This window comes from Ambystoma mexicanum, chromosome 12 (genome assembly GCF_040938575.1).
Source record: "Ambystoma mexicanum isolate Mex_15411 chromosome 12, UKY_AmexF1_1, whole genome shotgun sequence".
Lineage (NCBI taxonomy): Eukaryota > Metazoa > Chordata > Amphibia > Caudata > Ambystomatidae > Ambystoma > Ambystoma mexicanum.
Window position 1 is genome coordinate 967,573,999 of NC_090936.1, and position 19,871 is coordinate 967,593,869.

The following is a 19,871-nucleotide window of genomic DNA, read 5'->3' on the forward strand; positions in this document are numbered from 1 at the left end:
AAACGAACACATGCATTTCAATGGGAGGGGTGGTCCAAACAGGGCATGGAATCATACTGATTCAATGTTGCCAGCAGGGCACCACGCCCTACTATCCAAGCCTTTGATGCATTTGTGTTCGTTCATGTTAGTCAGTGTTACCTGGAAGGACAGCATTTTGTAATCCAATTAGTAAAGGTGAATATAACTTAAAGATTCACAGATGCTCTTAGGCAGCCGAGAACTCTTGTAATATTATGACTTCTGTTTGCTAACACCGCTTTTCCTAAGAAAGCAGGAGCCTAAAACATGCTTACATATGCCAAAAGGGAAACGTGTCATAAATGGGCGATGTGAGGGCGAGCATCTCCTCACAGAAACCCTACCTAAAGTGTCCTCCCAGGTGGCCAGAGAAAGGCAGACGCTTCCTGATCCTGACCCTGGGGCTAGTATTAACCAAGTGGCTCACCTGGCAGGAGAAGGGCCCGAGGAGAACCGGAGGACTTTATGAGATGAGACACAGTATTTGTCTTCCTCAAGGAAGGGAGTATCTTTAATACCAGAATATGTAATTGCTTGTTGTCAGCAAGAACCTTTATTTCCTCAATCTAACTGACTGGGAGTGAAGACGCTGGTAATCAGTCAGGTATTAGAAATTAGAAACATTCTTTAACGGTTAATGACATTTCTGATGCTCGTTAATCTTCTTAGAATCACATGCTGTGTATGTGGTCCGATATCCAGTGTTAGCCGCAGAGTATTGCATCTTGTCTTTCGGGGACCGAAAGGGGACGTCAGCATAGGCATGTCTGTAACACTATACTTATCGTGACGTGTAGTGTACCCAAAATCCCTCACGCGTCGAGGTCCCTCAGATTTTTTTTTTCACCCAGATAACTGGTCGCCCTATTGAGAAGCTCTTTCATAAGAGACATTGTTATATGCTTGTTATTGACTCTGTCGATTATCCCCTGATAATAACTTAGACGGTGCTTCCTGTGCTACGCTGAAGACAACGGGGGACTTTCAACGCCTAAGACTGCGGTGGACTTCGACCCCTAAGATCCGGCAGTGGACTCGTTCACGTGGCCGGGCCCTCTGTTTGGCATACACAGTAGGGAGAGTGGGATCGGGGTGGCCATATGCTTTCAGCTATATCTCTCCTCTTTCCACCTCTTTGCCTTCTAGTTCTGGTCATCGCTTTTATTGCATTTCGCTATGGAAAGGACACCATTTAGACTTTGCCCCTCTTGCAGGGTCAGATACACTTGGAAAGACGCGCACGATAAGTGCAATAATTGTCTACCCCTTGACCACGATGAAGCGCAGTGAGCGGCCTGTAGACTCCTTCGACCTAAAACGCTTAAGGAGCGCCGCGTTAAGCGGTGGGCCGCCTATGGCATATCGCGGGCTGGATCTTCTTCCCCCACCGCCGCACCCGCCGAAAGTGGCGGGGGTGCTAGTGATGACCAGGCATCCGTGTCGGATGCCATCAACCTCAGGACGGACACCTCTAGGTCCGCCACGCCCGTCCCCGACCCCGCTCGGCCTGACGCAAGTCACGCTATGGGGAAAACACCCGGCAACTAGGGCGTAAAAGATCGGCACACTAAACACACAACCCCGACCCCGGTTTCGACAGTACCGCCGAAATGGATGAAAGTGCCAACAGGACTGCCGAGAATTTCGATGGAATCCTCGGATCTTAAATATCAACAGCCTTCCCTGCATCCGCAGCAGCGTCTTGCAACTAGGCCTTCAAAAACTAAGGGCGCTACCTTCAAAACATATTCGGCCGTCCAAGCGTGCTCAGCTGATGCTCCGACGCCCTCTAAGGTCTCGGTAGGGGAAAAATCTACCTCTAGGCCTCCCAGTAACCCGATAGGAGAAAAATCTACTGCTAGGCCTCCTAGTCAGACGGCATGCCCCACCTCGCGAACATCACCGAAAGCATTGCAAGGATTCCTTCGGCAGTGGGGCTGAAGGAGAAGTCTAAAGACACAACGAAGCGCAAAGAGCGGGCCGCGGACACGTCGAAAGACGCAACACAACACCCCGATGCTCGGGAGGACTACGAGGAAAGTCATGAGCCTTTGGCTAGTGCTATTGGAGACAAATGTTGGCGCCATAGGGAGGAAAATGAACATTTTTCACCCTTCTGGTTCGTCTAAATAGACCAAAGAAAAATTTGAAGGGTGTATGGACTGTTTGGAAAAGTTTGTCTCACTTTCAGAGCAACCTACCCCCAAGAGGACTCGGGAGGACCCTTCCTTTGTGCCTACTTCTAAATTTCCTAGAAACTGTGGATCTTCTCAAGAACAGTACACTTTTATCCACCCAGAAGATGAGATCTAGATGGACACTTATCAGGACATTTATGATGAGGAAGAGGATATTACCTTCCTACAAGACTACACTGGGGATGACCAGGCAGATCACACAGAAGGCTGGGAAGACACTCACCAGGCTGATACGGAACGATGGATGCTCCCTTCTCACGACCAGGACACGGATGTCCTATGTTTGGATTCCCCTCCCTCCACCCCGGCCTGCCAGGCTTCCTGAGTGGACATATCAGATGGCCTTCAATGCCATCTTAAGAAAGGCAGCAGATTATTTTAAAATCGCCACCCAGGAGGCTCTACCTGAACAAGATTTTGTGGAGGATATTCTTAAAGAAAACCCTCCACCAGCCAAGCCATACCTCTCCTGAATTCCATTAAAAGGAGATTGGCTCCTTCCCTGGTCACACCAGCCCAGACTACGGCAGTAAATCCAAGGGTGGAGAAATTACTTCAGCCATCGCCTACTGACCCTACATATATTAAAGGCCACGCCACCCCAACTCCCTAGTGGTTACCACCACCCGGAAACGGGCGGGAGTAACCCTTGTTACGGGAGAGGCACCTCCCGATAAGGAGTCAAAAAGACTGTATGCCTTGGGTAAGCGAATTACCACGGCAGCTGCTTTTACCACACGCATAGCAAACAACACTACGTTGCTTGCCAGTTATGCCGATGCACAGTGAAACCTTATGCAAGAAGGTCTCCAGGAGGTGCCTAAACCCGCAAGAACCAAATTACTTGCCATCATGGCCGAGGACAGGCAGGTCAACCAAAATGTACTAAACAACACTCTGGATACTGCAGAGATGGCGGGAAGATCCCTAGCTCAGGGCACCCTGCTCAAACGGCACACTTGGCACCGAAACTCGGGCTTCAAGCCGGAGACCCAAGCAGCTCTTATTAATAAACTGATCGAGGAGTCAAATCTCTTTGGTAAAGCAGTCGATGATGCTCTAGAGACTGCCAAAAAAGAGCATGAGACTCTTAAGTCCCACCAGCAAATCACCCAAAAACTCTCCCCCCAGAGGGCAAGTGGTTCCCGCCGGTCCTTTCGAGGCCAATCCCGTTCCGCACAAAACATGTACAAAACGGGAAATACCTGGAACTCAGGACAAGCATCTAGCACCCCTGCCATCTATCCACCTAGGGGTCAGCGGCACGGGAAAGGCAGAGGCCCCAACTCCAGGGGAGCCATAGCCTCTGGTCAGAAATGACCTACGGATCCAGTTCCCCTCCCATGTCACCCCGGTCGGGGGGAGCTTAACATCTTTCCTTTCAGCATGGGAAGGGGCTACGTCAGAGCAGTGGGTTCTCAAGACAGTCGCCCACAGGTACTGTGTGGAATTCGCCCGACCCCCACAATTCAGACCGCCCAGAGCACGACGCCCGACACCAGACCATCTGCGAATCCTAATACAAGCGGTGAAGGCACTTCTGGAAAAGGACGCTATAGAAGCCGTCCCTATTCTTCAGGTAAACAAGGGTATTTATTCAGTCTACTCCCTTGTACCCAAAAAGGACCTCACCACGCACCCTGTGTTAGACTTGCGCCCAGCGAACAAATTTGTTGAACCTCAAAAATGTCATATGGTAACCCTGCAGGAAGTAATCCCACTGTTGAAACAGGGGGATTAAATGGCAACACTGGACATGAAAGATGCATTTTTTCATATTTCCATGTTGCCAGTCCACAGAAAATATCTGAGGTTCATGATAGAGGACAGGCACTATCAATTCAAAGTACTCCCCTTCGGCATTGCCTCGGCGCCAAGGGTGTTTACAACGGTCCTGGCAGTGGCGGCAGCACACCTGCGCAGACTATCCGTCCCGGTTTACCCTTACCTCGACAACTGGCTCATAACAGGGGGACTCTAACGAAACGTGCCTATTGAATACTTAGAAGACAATAGACCTCCTGTTCAGTCTGGGATTCTCCATCAATGAGAAGAAATTCAGCTTAGACCCCAGCCAAGTCAAGCAATTCCTAGGGGCTCTAATTCGGACAAAACACGGCTTCGTCTTCCCCTCCAACGAGCGACTGTACGCAATGCCATGCACTTGCTAGGTATGATGGCGTCATGCATTTATTTAGTTCCCCACGCACGGCTGCGCAAGTGTCCCATGCAAGAGTGGCTCAGCAGCCAGTGGTGCCAGGCCAGCGGACAATGGGAAGATCTGGTAGTTGTCTCGCCAGCCCTCGTTGTCTCTTTGCAGTGGTGGTCGAGGGAAAACCTCTTGAAGGGGAAGACCTTCACCACCCCCGCAGTAGAAGCCACTCTCACGACAGATGCATCTCTCCCGGGATGGGGGGCTTATCTACTTCAGCAGACCGCGCATGGAGTGTGGTCCCCACAAGTAGCGTTCAACCATATAAATCTGTTAGAGCTATTAGCGGTATTCAAAGCACTGAAGGCCTTTCAGACACAGCTACAGGGGAAAACAGTTCTGGTCCTGGCAGACAGCACCACAGCCATGTATTACCTAAACAAACGGGGGGGCCCACACTCTCCAGGGCTATCCAAGCTGTCCCAAAACATTTGGATGTGGGCTCTCAAACACAAGATGTTCCTGTTGTCCCAACATGTTCCAGGGTAACTCAATCTTCTAGCGGATGTGCTCAGCAGAGATTTCGCACTGCCCTTAGAGTACGAATGGCGTCTACACGAAGACATCGTCTCCAACGTCTTCGCAGAATGGGGCTTCCCAGATATCGACCTGTTTGCAACTCAGGAGAACGCCCAATCCCAAGACTACGCCTCCAGATATCCCCAGAACCGCTCCAAGGGGAATGGACTCTGGATAGCATGTTCAGGGAAATTTTCCTTCGCCCCCATCCCCACACCCCCTGACTCTCCTACTCAACAAGATAGTGCACAAGATGCACCAGGATATTGGTGGCTTGGTGGCCCTAATGTGGGGCCGCCAAGCCTGGTTCGCTCATCTAATGGAAATTTCCCTCTTCCCCCCCGTGTGAGACTACCCTGCCCGTACAACATGTCTCAGGACAGGGGGTGGGGGGGACACTACACCCATGCCCGCAAACTCTGAACTTAGTGGCCTGGCTCCTGAGGTCATAGAGTTTGGACACCTTCAACTCCCTCAGATATGCATGGACATACTCAGGGAAGCTAGAAAACCTAACACTCGTTATTCCTATTCCAGTAAGTGGAAACGCTTTGTCATCTGGTGTAATACCAAAGGCGTCAATCCCATTGACTGCTCGCCTTCCCACATTGTGTTGTACCTAACTCATTTGTTAGACTCAACTAGTTTTTAATTCCCTAAAGGTTTATCTAGCTGCTCTCTCAGCCTACACTACGTCACAACAGAAAGTGTTGTGGAGTTGTGGTGGAAAATACCTGTTATTAAGGCTTTTAGTTAAGAGAATTCATCCCCCCATTTCTAACCTAGCTCCCGCATGGGATCTAAATGTGGTTTTAACCAGACTCATGGGATCTGCCTTTGAGCCAATGCATAAAGCAAGTTTGAAAGTCCTTACTTATAAGACGGCTTTCCTAGTGGCTATATCACTTCTATAAGAAGGGTTTGCGAATTACAGGCCCTTTCAGTTCTAGACCCTTTTGTTACAGTCCACAGGGATAAGGTGGTTCTGCACACTCATCCCAGATTTGCGCCTAAATACATTTCAAAGTTCAATGTGAACCAATCAATTGAACTACCCACTTTCTTCCAGAATCCCAGTAGTATGGCCGAAAGAAGCCTGCACACACTAGATGTGCGCAGGACAGTCATGTTTTACATGGAAAAGGCGAAACCACGGTGGAAAACCAGTTTTTTGTTTCAGTGGCTGCTGGTAGAGAAGGAGATCCTGTCTCTAAATCGGCTATCTCAAGGTGGATTGTCAAATGCATCACACCATGCTACACTCTTGCTAAGAGAGAACTGTCCTTCAAGGCTAGAGCACACTCTACTCGGGGCACTGGGGCTTCCATAGCTTTCATTGCAAATGTTCCCCTTGGGTCCATTTGCAAAGCGGCAACCTGGAGTTCTGTACACACCTTTACAAAACACTATTGCCTAGAAACTCATTCTAGATCTGATTCTCAGGTGGGACAAGCAGTATTAAGACATCTTTTCACTACTGTTCCTTCTCACAACCCACCTCCAAATCCAGGTACTGCTCGCTAGTCTATTCACACATGTGATTCTAAGCAGATTAACGAGCATCAGAAGACCTGCATTACTCACCGTAATAGTATTTCTGATGATTGTATCTGCTTAGATTCACATGCGCCCTCCCTGGCTCCCCGCTCGGGGTGGAAGGAACATAGACATGTTACTACTTTCTCTCTTCATGTACTCGCTCACAATAGCCTTGGGCTCCTCATGGCAGAAAAAATACAATCGGAGGGACCTCAGCGCTTGAGGGATTTTGAGTACACTACACGTCACAATAGGGATAGTGTTACAGACACGTCTATGCTGACGTCCCCTTTCGGTCCCCGAAAGACGAGATGCAATACTCTGCGGCTACCACTGGATGTCGGACCATATGCACAGCAAGTAAATCTAAGCAGATACAATCATCAGAAATGCTATTACGGTGAGTAATGCATGTCTTAAAGAACTGTGAGCTTTTATAAGTCACAGAGAAATAAGGAAGAGGAGCCTGAAATTGCCACCAATTTAAACCCTGAGAAATCCTATTCTTTAATAAAACCACAAACTTTGTGTAACCATTATGGCATTCCATGTGGTAATATAACTGAGAAGAGAAGTGAACTTAATGAGGTTAATTTCACTGTCAAAACCAAACTTGACTTTGGGGACTTCAAGTCCCATAATTCCAAGGGTACTGGGACTAGGAAGCGGTCTGCAGAGGAACAAGACTGCAGGTTGCAGTCAATTAGGAGGAATGACCCACACCTGAGGAGAACCGGGAGGCATAAAAAGTCCCCTCAGGTGCAGACTATTAGAGAAAGAGAAGGAGACCGCATTAGTAGCAGGTGGAGCAGATTTCTATTCTCCATGTGGCAGCAGAAGTAGAAGACAGACGTAAGTGGAGATGATGCGACCTCAGCAGTGTGTCATTGTGATACCAGTCCAGAGCCGGTCTCAGAGGCTCAGGTTTGCAGCTGCAGAGGCCACGCAATGAAGGCGTACCATTTTGCTTCCTTTCTCACTGTCAGACGAGTACAGGGGCAAAGGAGTTCTGTGTTGCTGTAGGAGCCAGGACAGCTCTGAAACTGACAGACGCGGATCGCAGGAAGTCGTTACAAAACTGCCAATCAAAGCCGAAGACCATTGAATGATTGTGAGGAAGAGCTGTTGGATGGAAGCATATATGTGTTTTGAGGGAATGTTGGATTATTCTGTGGGCCTGTTGGTGGGGGGGGGACAAGGAGATGGTGTGCATTTGTGGAAAGGGTTGTGTCTAGCTGGGTTTGCAGAGGTTTTGTAGGTCAGTGGGGCAGCGAGTTCTAGGCGCGAGCGCAGCAGATAGAAAATTGACTGTTTCCACGGTGAACAAAATGGGGGGGAAAGGGATGGTCAGAAAGTTTTGACCAGCAGATCGAAGTTGTACGATAATCAGAGATCATGGAGACAAGGTAGGTGGGGGCTAGACCATGGAGGCACTTGAAGACAAGACAGAGGATCGATTTATTTTTTACTTTTTTTATTTTTTACTTTTATTAAATTTACTTTAGTTGTTGCAATACATTTAACATAACACAATGAACAGTTTGTCTGGTACAGTTGTTCTTGGCAAACCTTACCAACGTTAACCTCCACATATCACAATGTGCAGTCTTCGATTAGAGTAACTGTCCCTTTTTACCCCTCTCGTTTCCTCCTTTCTACCCCCCTCCCACTATACCCCACAATTTCTGATATTCCAGGTTGCCCCTTAACAGGGTGGCCTCAAGTCTGGTGTTGTCATCAATTCGTTAAGCATTAGTCCCCAATCCAGGCCTCTACCCTCTTCCCCATGTGTCTCATCCGTCCCTCTCAAAATCTGTATTTGGCCATCCCTCAATGATGCACATCTCTCGCTCAAGATTATACTGATGGGCCCCCTGGGATTTTCCAAGATATCACTATCCTATGCTTAGCTAATATGAATAGGAAGTTTACCATTGTTTTCCTCATTTTAGCGCGTTTCGCTCCGGGCAATAGTCCCCACAAGCATGTCTCCGGACTGTTCTCATATGCACTATACGTCCAGGCGTTAGATTTTGCCACAACCTCCTCGCAAAAAATGTTAATCGTTGGGCAATTCCATATCATATGACAAAATCCTGCCGATGCTTCCCTGCAGCGGGGGCATCCATGCAGATTTTGCGGGTTTATTTTATGGAGCTTAGATGGAGTCATGTACACTCTATGTAGAACATTATATTGGATTAAACGGAACCTTGCATTCCTAGACACCTTCCTAACCTGTCTCAAATGCAAGTCCATTGTTCCTCAGATATCTCACATCCTGTATCTTGTTCCCACTTTTCCTTTATCCCTAACTCTGGTCTCTGTTCTCCTATACCCCTGCACAGAGTTGAGATAGTTTCTGTTCTCACCCACACCTAACACCTGTTGTAGCAGGGGGTTTGGTTCTGGTTCCTCAGTGGTTTCAGTTCATAACTCTGCTAATCGCGTCTCCAAACTAGCGTAACCCAAGAAGGCTCCCCTAGGAATCTCATATTGCTGACTCCACTGCTCATACGTTAGTAATTCCCCTACATATAAAGGTCCCTTACCCTGATGCGGCATCCAAGTTAGTTAATTTTTCCCGTATAATTGGGTCAAACCCTAGTGGTAGATTCAGACTGTACATCCGTGGTCCGTTTAGTTTGCCCAGGAGGTTTCTCCAAATTTCCCTCGCAGTGGTGTATATTTTGCTTACTCCCACCTTACCCATTGGATCCCACAACCACTCATTTCCTTCCTTGTTCTTCGAGAGTCCCGGTAGGAACCTCCACAGGTCTCCTTCCGGTGTGTTTCCCCAATGGGCGACTGTCTGCAATTGAGCTGCTATAAAGTAAGCTTCAAAGTCCAGCATAGAGAGCCCACCCTCTGCCTGTGATCTAAGTAACCTGTGTAGCGCCACCCACCTGCAACCCATGCCCCATGACAGTTCTGCTATTTTCACATCTAGCATTTTGAAAAATACTTTTTTTATCTTATGTGTTTAATTCGTGAAGTAATAAAGTAATCTAGGTAGCACCGCCATTTTGCACTCTCCATTAACGATAGCAGTAAGGTCTTCCGAAACTTCACTGAGTCGCCTATGCCAGATAGCGCCCTTCCAGTGTTGTAGACAAAGGTTTCCTCCATCTCGTGAAAGATGGTGACTCCTAGTAGCAGAAGGACTCTAATTCCCACTGTGGGAGCAACGCCCTCGATTAACCACGCAGTGCCCCTACTGGAAACAGACTTTTCCTTATTCACCAAGAAGCCTGATAGTTGCCTAAAATTATGCAACACCTCCAGAATTACCAGAACATTCTCTCTGGGATTACTAACGTATAAAAACAAGACAGATGATCTTAACAAAGATCCTCTGTTGTACTGGATGCCAGTGAAGACTTCTATGAATAGGAGATATTGAAATAGTTCTTTGGAGATTGTTAAGGAGTCTAATGGCTGCGTTTTGTGCAACTTGGAGGCGATGCAACTAGCCAGCCTGGGTGGCCATAAAAAGGGAATTGCAATAATCCAATTTTGAATCCATCAGTGTCCCAGCGACAGCTGGGTGGCCTTTTTCTGCTATGAGAGGAAGAATGGGCCACAGTAATTTAAGTTGCTAATAAATAGATTTAACAATTTCACCAATGTGTAGATTGCAGTTACAGTTCGACTGCCAAATGCAGCCAAGGATTTTAACTCTAGAAGAGAAGATAGTAGGTACTTCAAATAAAGCAGGGCAGGGGATACAGGATTGTGAATCTGCCAGCAGGTGTTATGGGCCAACTGGTATAATCTCTGTCTTGGTGGGGTTTTATTGCAATCTGTTTTGCAGCATCCGACTTTTTATTTTTTTGGCACATGCTAGTATCTGTTGCATTGCTTCCGGGGGATTTTTTAGTCTGATGTAGATTTGGGTATTGTCAGCGTACAAGTGGTCATTTAGATTACATTTGGGACAGATATATTCAGTAACTAGGGTACAGGCCCGTGTACACAGGTCAAAGTTCAGGTTTTCGTTCACACAGTAGGACCACTGTAGATACGAAGCCTACAGCTCACTAATAACAACAGGGAGAGGGCGAACCCTTGTGGAACTCCACAAAGAACAGGCAAGGAGTCAAAGTAATAGGCTCCTATTTTTACTTGCTGGGTTTCATTAAAAAGAAAAGAGACAAACCACTTCAGTTATTCTTCAGACACCATAGTGGTAATGGGAATACTGGCAGGACAAGAGGTTTGGAAGTTCTGTGTGTGATACTTGTTTGTAGTTATAGTAAGGTGGTGTTAGATGGTACAGTGTGCCCATGTGTTTGGAGGGGTTTCTAGATGAGTGGTTTAGTAGTTTTGGAGGATTGTGTGCTCGCAGAAGGGTTGAGTAGAAGAATGGGGATGATGCACGCTTGTGTTGGTGGAAGGCTTGGATGGCACGTGTTTGGTGAATATTTGTGGAGAGGTTGTTTGGTTAGGAAGTGGTGTACACATTTGCGTGCTTGTTTGTGTAATACTTGCACATGTTTGGATGTGGTGTGAAGCTCTACATCGACGGAGCAGATTGGAAGGGGTTTTATGGCCTGTGGAGAGGGAATTGGGTGGATTTTGATTGGAAGACAGTTTCTGAGGAAGAGATGTTGGATGCAACCTTAAGTTTCTCTTTCTGATTTCTTCACAGCTGAGTAATGGTCAGAGTGTCAGTGAACAGCAGGGAGCAGAACTGGAAGGACTGAAGCTCCGCCTCTCGGAGCAGAGCGAGACAGTCGGAGGACTACAGGAAACACTCTGCTGTCTAAAGGAGCAGCTAGTCTTAGCCAAAGAACTGGAGAACAAGCAGGCCGAGCAGGTACTGTGCAAAGGGCAGCAACAAAAAAAGGACATGAAGCACTTATGCTTGGGTCAAGTGAGCCAGCATTTTGGGCAGGAAACTCACGCAGCTGCTCAGATTCAATTATTTCATTTACCTCTGATGAACGCAGTTGTGATTGTTGGGAGAGTTATTGTGGAGCATGAAATGATAACAGGCTGGGATTGTGGTTTGCTGTTTCATCACATTGGAGGGACTCTATTGGCTGTGCAGTGTTCTCTGAATGTCATATTGTATCTTATGCCTCCAGCTCTACTCCCTGCAAGAGGTAATCAGTGTGAAGGACTCTCGCATCCATGAACTGCAGCATCAGCATGAGGAGGAACTCCGAGAGGTCACAGCACGTTTGAACACGAGGCTCCAGGAGCAAGCACAACAACATGAGACAACTCTAAGACATCTAGCAGAAAGCACAGATGTTGACCTACAGCAGGTGAGGCTTCATTAATGTGGCTGGCCTACACAATGATTCAGATATTGCCAATATAGAAAGCTCTTGTGCTCCTTCTGTTAAGAATTTTCGGGGCAAATACTTACTGCCAGTAAAGTGAATGCCCAAAACTTTCTTCATGGGACTTTCCAGAACGTCTTCACTCTCAAGCCACCATGGGTGCCATGTGTAGAGCGTATATGTGATGACTTTCTTGGTTAGTTATATGCTGCAGTGGTTTGGGCATTATGCAAAAAATCATGTTGTAGTATGTAATGACACTCCTAATGTGTTATATGTTCTGGAACCTTGCTGACCTGGGAAGTATGCCAGGCAATGTACTGGGCTGTTGTGGGGACTCTTTTAACTGTCACAGGTGGCACACAATTCAGTCTGCGTCTCAAGGACAATTCAAGGGCTTTTCTTAGTATTTATGTGGACCCTAGAGCTGTCTCTCTCATGTCTCTCTCTGGATCTCTTCCTTAACCCAGGCATCCGTAACCCAGATTTGTACTAATGAATGATAACCACCTACTGCTTAATTTCTACCTTTTTGGCTGTGGATGGTTCCCTAAAACCAATGTCTCTCTTAAACTCCCTCAGGCACTTACTATCTGTCACTATTCTATCCAGATGTTAGTTTACTACAGTGAACTTTGAGGTGCCTTACAGACACTCTCCAATATTCACTGTTAACTGCCATGACCACTCTCTCCTTTCCCTTCTTCACCCTCTCTTTCTACACTCTGCCTTCACTCACCCCACTGTTTATCTTCTACCCCTCCAGTCTCTTTCTCACAATCTAGTCCTCGCCTCCACCCTTCGATGTTACTTCTCCGCACACTCTGCTTCACTGCTCCTCCCTCACAACACCACTCCCCGCCCCTACACTTCCCCTCCTACCACTACTACTTTCCTCATACCAACTAATACTCTCCTTTTTTTTTCAAGCTTTATTTATCATTTTTTCACTTAATCACAGTTCAGAGCATATTCTAATAGTCAATCAACACAACAGCAGATCATTAACCAACAATTTCATCAACAACAATAACATTAAGGTGCCACCACTGCTTGTACAAATCAGTGTGTCCCTGTAATAGCATTGACTTTAAAGTAACTGGAAATATCAGAGTCTCTGCGGTTTATGGGTGCTGTGTTATTTGGATTCCAAGGATTGAATGTTAAGGAGCCAGGCCACATAGAAAGATTGGTATGAGTCAGTAAGAATCACTGTTATTTTTTCCAACGCTATCGGTGTCCACACTCTGGCCCACCATTGTGCGACTATCGGGCCTTCAGATATTTTTCATGAGAAAGCTAAGCCTTCTCTGGCAGCTATTAATAGTTGTGTTACCACCCGGGCTGACCGGCCTCGCAGGGAATATTCGGCATCCATCGCCGAGTCCCCTAAGACAATCACTCTCGACTTTTATGGCAGAGCGATCCCTATAAGGTCTCTAATGTGTGAGAGGATCTCCTTCCAGTAGAGTTGGGAGCGGGGGCACAACCACCACAGGCGACCCAAAGTTCCTTGCTCACCACACCCCCTCCAGCATCTATCTGAGATCTCAGGGTTAATTTCATTCAACACGCTAGGGGACATATACCACCTGCATAAAATCTTATACCCACATTCCTTCATCGCTGTGCATCTTGATGCTTTGTTGGCTCCTTCCCAGATAGAAGACCATGATTCTGGCTGAATATCAACTCCCAGTTCCGCCTGCCATTTCAACATGTAGGGTAGGCTATCAGAATCCTCGGTCGGGTCAAGAAGTCTATAAAAGGTGGTGGTTAGTTTTGAGTTAAGGCCCCCCCACAAGTGTCAACTCAACCCATTTAATTTATCTTGTGCTTCTAGCCCTAACATCCCTATTCGTAACCCAATGGCGGATTTGACTGTATCAGCCTTTCCCCTTCGTCAAGTGCAAATCTGGCCTTAAATGCTTTAAAGGTCATCAGAGATGAGCCCACATACATATGTCCTATGCGTAGTCCCCATGGATTCCCCAGTTGCTGTTAGGTAGAATTCTCTGAAATGTGCTAATTCCTCTCTACCTTAGAGACCCCCAGCAACTTTGCTGGATTTTGAAGACTTGAATTTTTAACCTGGAGAGAGTGAGACCCTTTTCCCCACTCTCTCATGTATTTTTTGTGTGATTTGAGCACTGTTTCTTTTGGTAGAGTCTGACAAACTCCATAGGCATCATCTTTTACATGCACCTTCAGTGCAGTGGCACAGGGAAGTCTTTCAGATTTCTCCAAGGTTTAAATACCTTCTCTTGGATAAACTACTGTTTCCAAGAGCAGTAAAGTGAAAATGACTTTCTAGAGCCAGCACACACTATCTTACAATAGGGTGCTGAAGGAGTTACTTTTGTCTAGCTTCTCATGCAGCATTTTTATGTTACCCTTTCCTCGATGAATGGCTGGTGGCAGTGGTTTACTTTTAACTACTGTGGTGTGCTTTTACCGCGGGCTGCGGTCGCAGCTGCAGTAAAATACCCAAGGGTGCCATTTTTGTTAAAATGTCCCTGGTCTTCTTTTTTTGCCATTTCTTTGTGGAAAGGTCCTTCTTGAGATTTACTCTGCGCGCCAAACCAGGTTTTGTCCCTTTGTTCGTTTTGCCTTTGGCGGGATTCACGAGTGAAGGCCGCCTCTGGTTCCAAGGTGTCTGGCTGGGGCAGGATTCGAGGGTGGTGCCCGAAACTCCCTGTGCTTAGTCTCCTAGGAGACAGGGATGCACTCCTAGGTGATTGGCCCCCTGGCTGTCTGACAAGGACAGCCACCCTGCTGGGTGACTGACAGCTAGGCTGAAATGAATGGGAGAAACCTGCATAAAAGGCTAGGCTTTTTGGCTTGAAAGGAGAGTCGACCACTGGACGAAGGAATCCGAAGAAGAACTTGGAAAAGACGCCTGCTGCAATTCCTGGACCGTTGGTTTGCCGGTGAAGCCCTGCTGCTGTGCTGAAGCTCCGAATTCGCCTCAACTAGAGAAGCCCTGCAAGGACAACTTCTCCCCTTGAGTTGGTGGGACCAATCAACTCCAGGGTAAGCCACCTGGACATCCTCTTGAAGCTGGTTGAAATTCCACTGCTGTTGCTGCTGGAACCAAATAGCCAGGGAGAGGAAAACCAGATCGTGTCTGTTGCTTTTAAGATGGCCAAGAGATCCAGGAAGATCCTCCGGACTCCCAGGAAGCAGGACTGACCGAGCCTGAGCCTCACAACAGAGTGCTGGACCCCAGATGTAAGGAAAGCCCATCACGACAGCCAAGAGTCTGCGGTGTTGCGATTTGCTTAGACGCGAGAAGCTGAAACCGCAAAGTGCCACTGAATAGAAGCTGGTCCTTTTCTGTCACCGACCATCCCGTTGTAGTGCAGGAGTCCTCCAGACGTCCTCACTCCTGTCCCCACGACTGGGGCCCAGGAACACAGGATCTGCAGAACTGCACAGGAACAGAAGCCAGCCAAAGCCCTTTTCTTCTTGTTGTGTAACCCCTCTTGTTGTGTAACCTCACTTGTTCTCAGTTGAGACTGGTCTTGGTTGCTTATGTAGAGTTGCTAACAGCTTCTTTACCTCACAAGCCTAATCAGCTTGTGGCCCTGCTTTGATTTCTTCTTTTCTACAAAGACTTCTAAAACATTGTGCAAGACTTTTACTTATCTGCAAGAATTGCTTCAGCTCACCGAGACTTTTACCCAATTTACTTTGGCTTGGCCTGGCTCCCTGAATGACTCGCCTTCCCTCTGACATTGTGTTATGTCTTCCTTACAGGAAGGGGTTAACTTACTTTGCATTGGGGGTTACCAAAAGTACTTACCTGCTACAGAATATTTGTGAGATCTCTTGTTTTGTTCTAATAACCTTTTTCTTTGATATGGCATTTATAACGCGCCTATACACAAGTGTTTCAAGGCGTGATGAGGCAAGGGGGGGTGGGGCGACAAAGGGAGGACAGACAACTATCCTACTAGGCCAAGTGTCATTCAGATCGCGCAAGTGCATGGGAAGGGGGGAAACGAAAAGTGCAAGGGGGGAATGGAGAGGGGAAAGTGCAGTACATGGGAAAGTGGAATAAATAAGATAAATAAGACACATAAAACAGCCAGCTAGTGGCAAGTGCAAGGAAGTGCAGACATAAGTGCTGGAAGGGGGACTGAAGGGATACAGAAAAAACGGTCCCCAAGTGCAGGGGTTGCCAGGGAGGCAGTGCAGGTGGGCCAGAGATCAGAAAGGGTGGCCAGGTAACCAGTGCAATTTCAGTCAGGAATTCAGCAAGTGAGGGGAGGAGAGAAAGCAGAAGCAAAGAGGAAGGTTTTGAGGTGTTTCCGGAACCGGAGATGGTTCTCCTCGAGTTTCAGGGAGGCAGGAAGGCTGTTCCAGAGAGAGGCCCCTGCCGAAGAGAGTGATCTGCCACCAACTCGTTGCTTGGAGAAGCGACTGACCCTGAGGGAGTTGGAGGCAGATGAGCGAAGAGCTTGAGAAGGAAGATATTTAGGAAGAGAAAGTTGAAGGTATTGCGGCCCCAGACCCCAGAAGGCCTTGTGTACAATGCAGAGGGTTTTGAACTTAATCATCGCAGCCACTGGGAGCCAGTGCAGAGATTTCAGTCCTGGAGAGATACGATCCCTGGGCTTGAGGCCAAGGACAAGTCTTGCAGTCCTGTTCTGGATAAGTTGCAGAGGGTGGAGAGTGGAGTCAGGCAGATTTAGATAGAGGCTGTTACAGTAGTCCAGCTTGGAGAGGACCAGGGCTCTGGAGACAGTGAGCTTCTGGGGGAAGGAGAGGAAAGGAAGAATACCTCTAAGGAGGTGCAGCTGGTAGTGTGACTTATTAGAGACGTCAGCGATGTGAGGGGAGAAGGAGAGTGCAGAGTCGAAGATGACCCCGAGGTTTTTAGCAATGCAGGTGGGAGTCGGAGGAGGGCCAAGAGAGGCCGACCAGAGAGCTGCAGGGAAGGAGGGAGTGGGTGTGCCGATGAGTAGAATCTGTCTTACTGGCATTAAGGCAGAGGTCGTTGGCGGCACACCATTCCTGGATGGCAGAGCGAAAGTCAGAGATGAGGGAAGGAGAGGAGGAGGAGGAGGAGGCCGAAAATGAGCTGGGTATCATCCGCATAGCACTGAAAGTTGGGACAGAGAGAGGCGATGTGGTGGGCAAGGAGTGCCAGGTATTGGTTGAACAGCCAGGGAGAGAGGTTGGATCCCTGGGGGACACCACAGGTAGAGACAAAGATGTCGGAGAGGAAGGACCCAAGTTGGACCTGGGAGGGTCGGTCGGCGAGGAAAGAAGTCAGCCACGCCAGAGCCTGACCAGTGATACCCAGGTTATCACGGAGACGATTGAGCAGGATGGCATGGTTGACAGTGTCAAAGGCAGAAGAGAGATCAAGCAAGATGAGAACGCAAGGGGTGTTAGAGTCGAGGTTGGTGAGCAGGTCTTCACGGATGTTCAGGAGAGCAGTTTCCATGCTTCTGGCAGCTCTGAAGCCAGACTGATGGTCAGGAAGACAACCAACAGATTCAGTGTGGAGATTGAGCTGGGAGATGGCCAGTTTCTCCAGGAGCTTGCCCAGGAAGGGAGTTATGGAGATTGGGTGATAGTTAGCCGGGCTGGAGGGGTCGGCAGAGGGTTTTTTAAGTAGAGGGTGCACAAGGGAGTGCTTCAGGGGGGAAGGGAAGACTCCAGTGGCGAAGGAGTGATTGCAGAAATCCGCCAGGGCAGGAGCAAGGGAGTCGATGTGATCCTTGATAGTTTTGGAGGAACAGGGGTGAACCTGTTTCAACGAGACTTTCATAGATCGGACTTGTCTAGAAACCTTGTCTGGAGAGAAAAGGGGACAGGCAGAGAAGGAGGGAGGAGGGGTGGCTGCAGAAGGGCCAGAGGAAGAGCAAGGAATAGCGGGAGGGGGATGAGAGGAGGAGAGTGAGGACAGGATGTCCTGAGTTTTTGAAATGAAGTGAGAAGCCAGTGCTGTGCCGAGGGCCTGGGAAGGGACAGGAGAGGTAGAGACTGCGGCAGGATTGGCCAGTTCCTTGCAGATTTTAAAGATTTCAGCCGAGTTGTTAGATGCCGCAGAGACGCGGGTATGGATATGAGCTCTCTTCTTGGTGAGGACTGAGAGCCGGTATTGCCTTTGCAGCAGGCGGCAGGCCAGTTTGTCAGAGGATGAACTTGAACCACGCCATTTCCTCCCGGCAACCCTACACTTGCGTTTTAGGGTGATGAGGTCTGAGTCATGCCAGGAGTTACACTTGGCTTTGGGTTTCAGGCGGATTCTCATGACAGGGGCAAGGATATCCAGAGTATCAGATATAGAAGAGTGGAGCGTGGAGAGGGCTGTGTCAGGATGAGAGTCAGCCAGGGGGTGGAGGGGGTGAGAAGGTGGCGGCGAAAACCTCAACTGACACACGCTTCATGGGTCAGGTGACCGAGAAGGTGGGTGGCAGTGACGGAGGAGGCTTGGCCTGCGGGGTAGGGAGGGTGAGGTGGGAGGATAGGAGAAAGTGGTCACTCCAGGAGAGAGGAGTGGAGAGAGGGACAGAGAGGGGAAGGTCTGAAGAGATCAGAACATTGAGAGTGTGCCCTGAAGAATGAGTCGGGCCAGAGGGGAGAATGTTGAGTGAGAGAGAGTCGGAGAGGTCATGAAAGAGTTCAGAGGGGGGACAGGAGGCATCCAGGTGGATGTTGAAGTCTCCAAGAAGGAGGAGTTGAGTGGTAGAAGCCCGGAGTGAGGAGGAGAGGTCCGCCCACTCAGAGATGAAGGAAGAAACCTGACCAGGTGGCCGATAGTAGCCACAGTAAGGGAATGGCTAGGCGAGAGAGAGAGCCTGCAGACGAGGCATTCAAAAGAGGAGTAGGCCTGCGTAAGAATGACAGAGGCAGGAATCCACTCAGGGAAGATAAGGGCTACGCCCCCACCAGATCGGTTGGGCCTGGGCGCGGAGAGGATCTTGTAGCCATCAGGTAGGAGCGTGTCAAAGCTGGTGACAGAGCTGGCCGTAAACCAAGTCTCAGTGAGACCGAGGACATCGGGGTCAAGTTCATCAAGAAGGCAGCAGATATCAGAGGAGTGTTTGACAGCGGAGCAGGAGTTGAGAGTGGCAATATGGAGAAGGTTGCCCTCCTTGAAGGACTTCCGGGGAGGGGTACAGATCAGAGGTACGCCCTGCGGAAGTATAGAAAGCGCCCAAGAGGGGGCAGAGAGGGAGGGGGATGGCAAGGTAGCCAAGGAAAAGGGGGGAGGGGACAGCAGGAGAAGAAAGGAAGTTGATGAGGCGCGGAAAGCGTCTATCAAAGAGATGAAGGTTGGCCTGAGGGCCTTGGACCAAGACGGTCCCATTAGAGTAGACATTAATGATGACCTTAGAGGATAGGAAGGAGGACAGGAGGGTGTCCCAACGGGTACCACCATTAATAGGAGAAAGGAGAGAGAACAGAGACCATATGAGGGGTCCATAGATCTGAAGAAGGAACGACAAAGAGGATGTCAGTGAGAGGTTCCTTGGAGGAGGCACTGATGTAGGTGTCAGCGATAGGGAGGCCTGGGTTGGAGACCAGGATGTCCTTTTTAAACTTTTTCCTACCAGACTTAGTGAGGAGAGCAGGATAGTCAATAGAGAAACAGTTTGAAAAGATAGGGGAGACAGAGAGCACCATAGAGTAGGTTGGAGAGGAGGGGCCCAAGGGGTAGACAGACAAGACAGCGAGAGGCAAGTGCGCAGGAGAGTGGGACAAGAAGACGGCACTTAGGTGGAGAGCGCAAGAAATGCACAGGACATTCTAAGACAGGAAAGAAGACATACCTAAAAATAGAGAATCCTAAAGAGGGAGAAAAAGGCCTAGGTTTCACAATGAAGTTTTAGTGGTGGTACAGATAGAAGCAATTTAAAGCCACCTAAATTTGAGAATCCTAAAGAGGGAGAAAAAGGCCTAGGTTTCACAATGCAGTTTTAGTGGTGGTACTGATACAAGCAATTTAAAGCCACCTAAATTTGAGAATCCAAAAGAGGGAGAAAAAGGCCTAGGTTTCACAGAGCAGCTTTAAATACAGTGACAGTGCTTATTATAACAGGTAAAAACACGCCTAAATTTGAGAATCCTAAA

General features: G+C 48.4%; 1 protein-coding gene across 1 annotated transcript in view; it reads left to right on the forward strand.

Moving 5' to 3' along the window:
• Positions 1-19,871, forward strand: part of GOLGB1 (golgin B1) — a 959,320-nt gene that overhangs the window by 194,129 nt on the left and 745,320 nt on the right. Inside the window, exons 6-7 of the mRNA XM_069629448.1 lie at positions 11,141-11,308; positions 11,580-11,762. Of these exons, the coding sequence (XP_069485549.1) occupies positions 11,141-11,308; positions 11,580-11,762 (351 nt within the window). The remainder of the gene's footprint in view (positions 1-11,140; positions 11,309-11,579; positions 11,763-19,871) is intronic.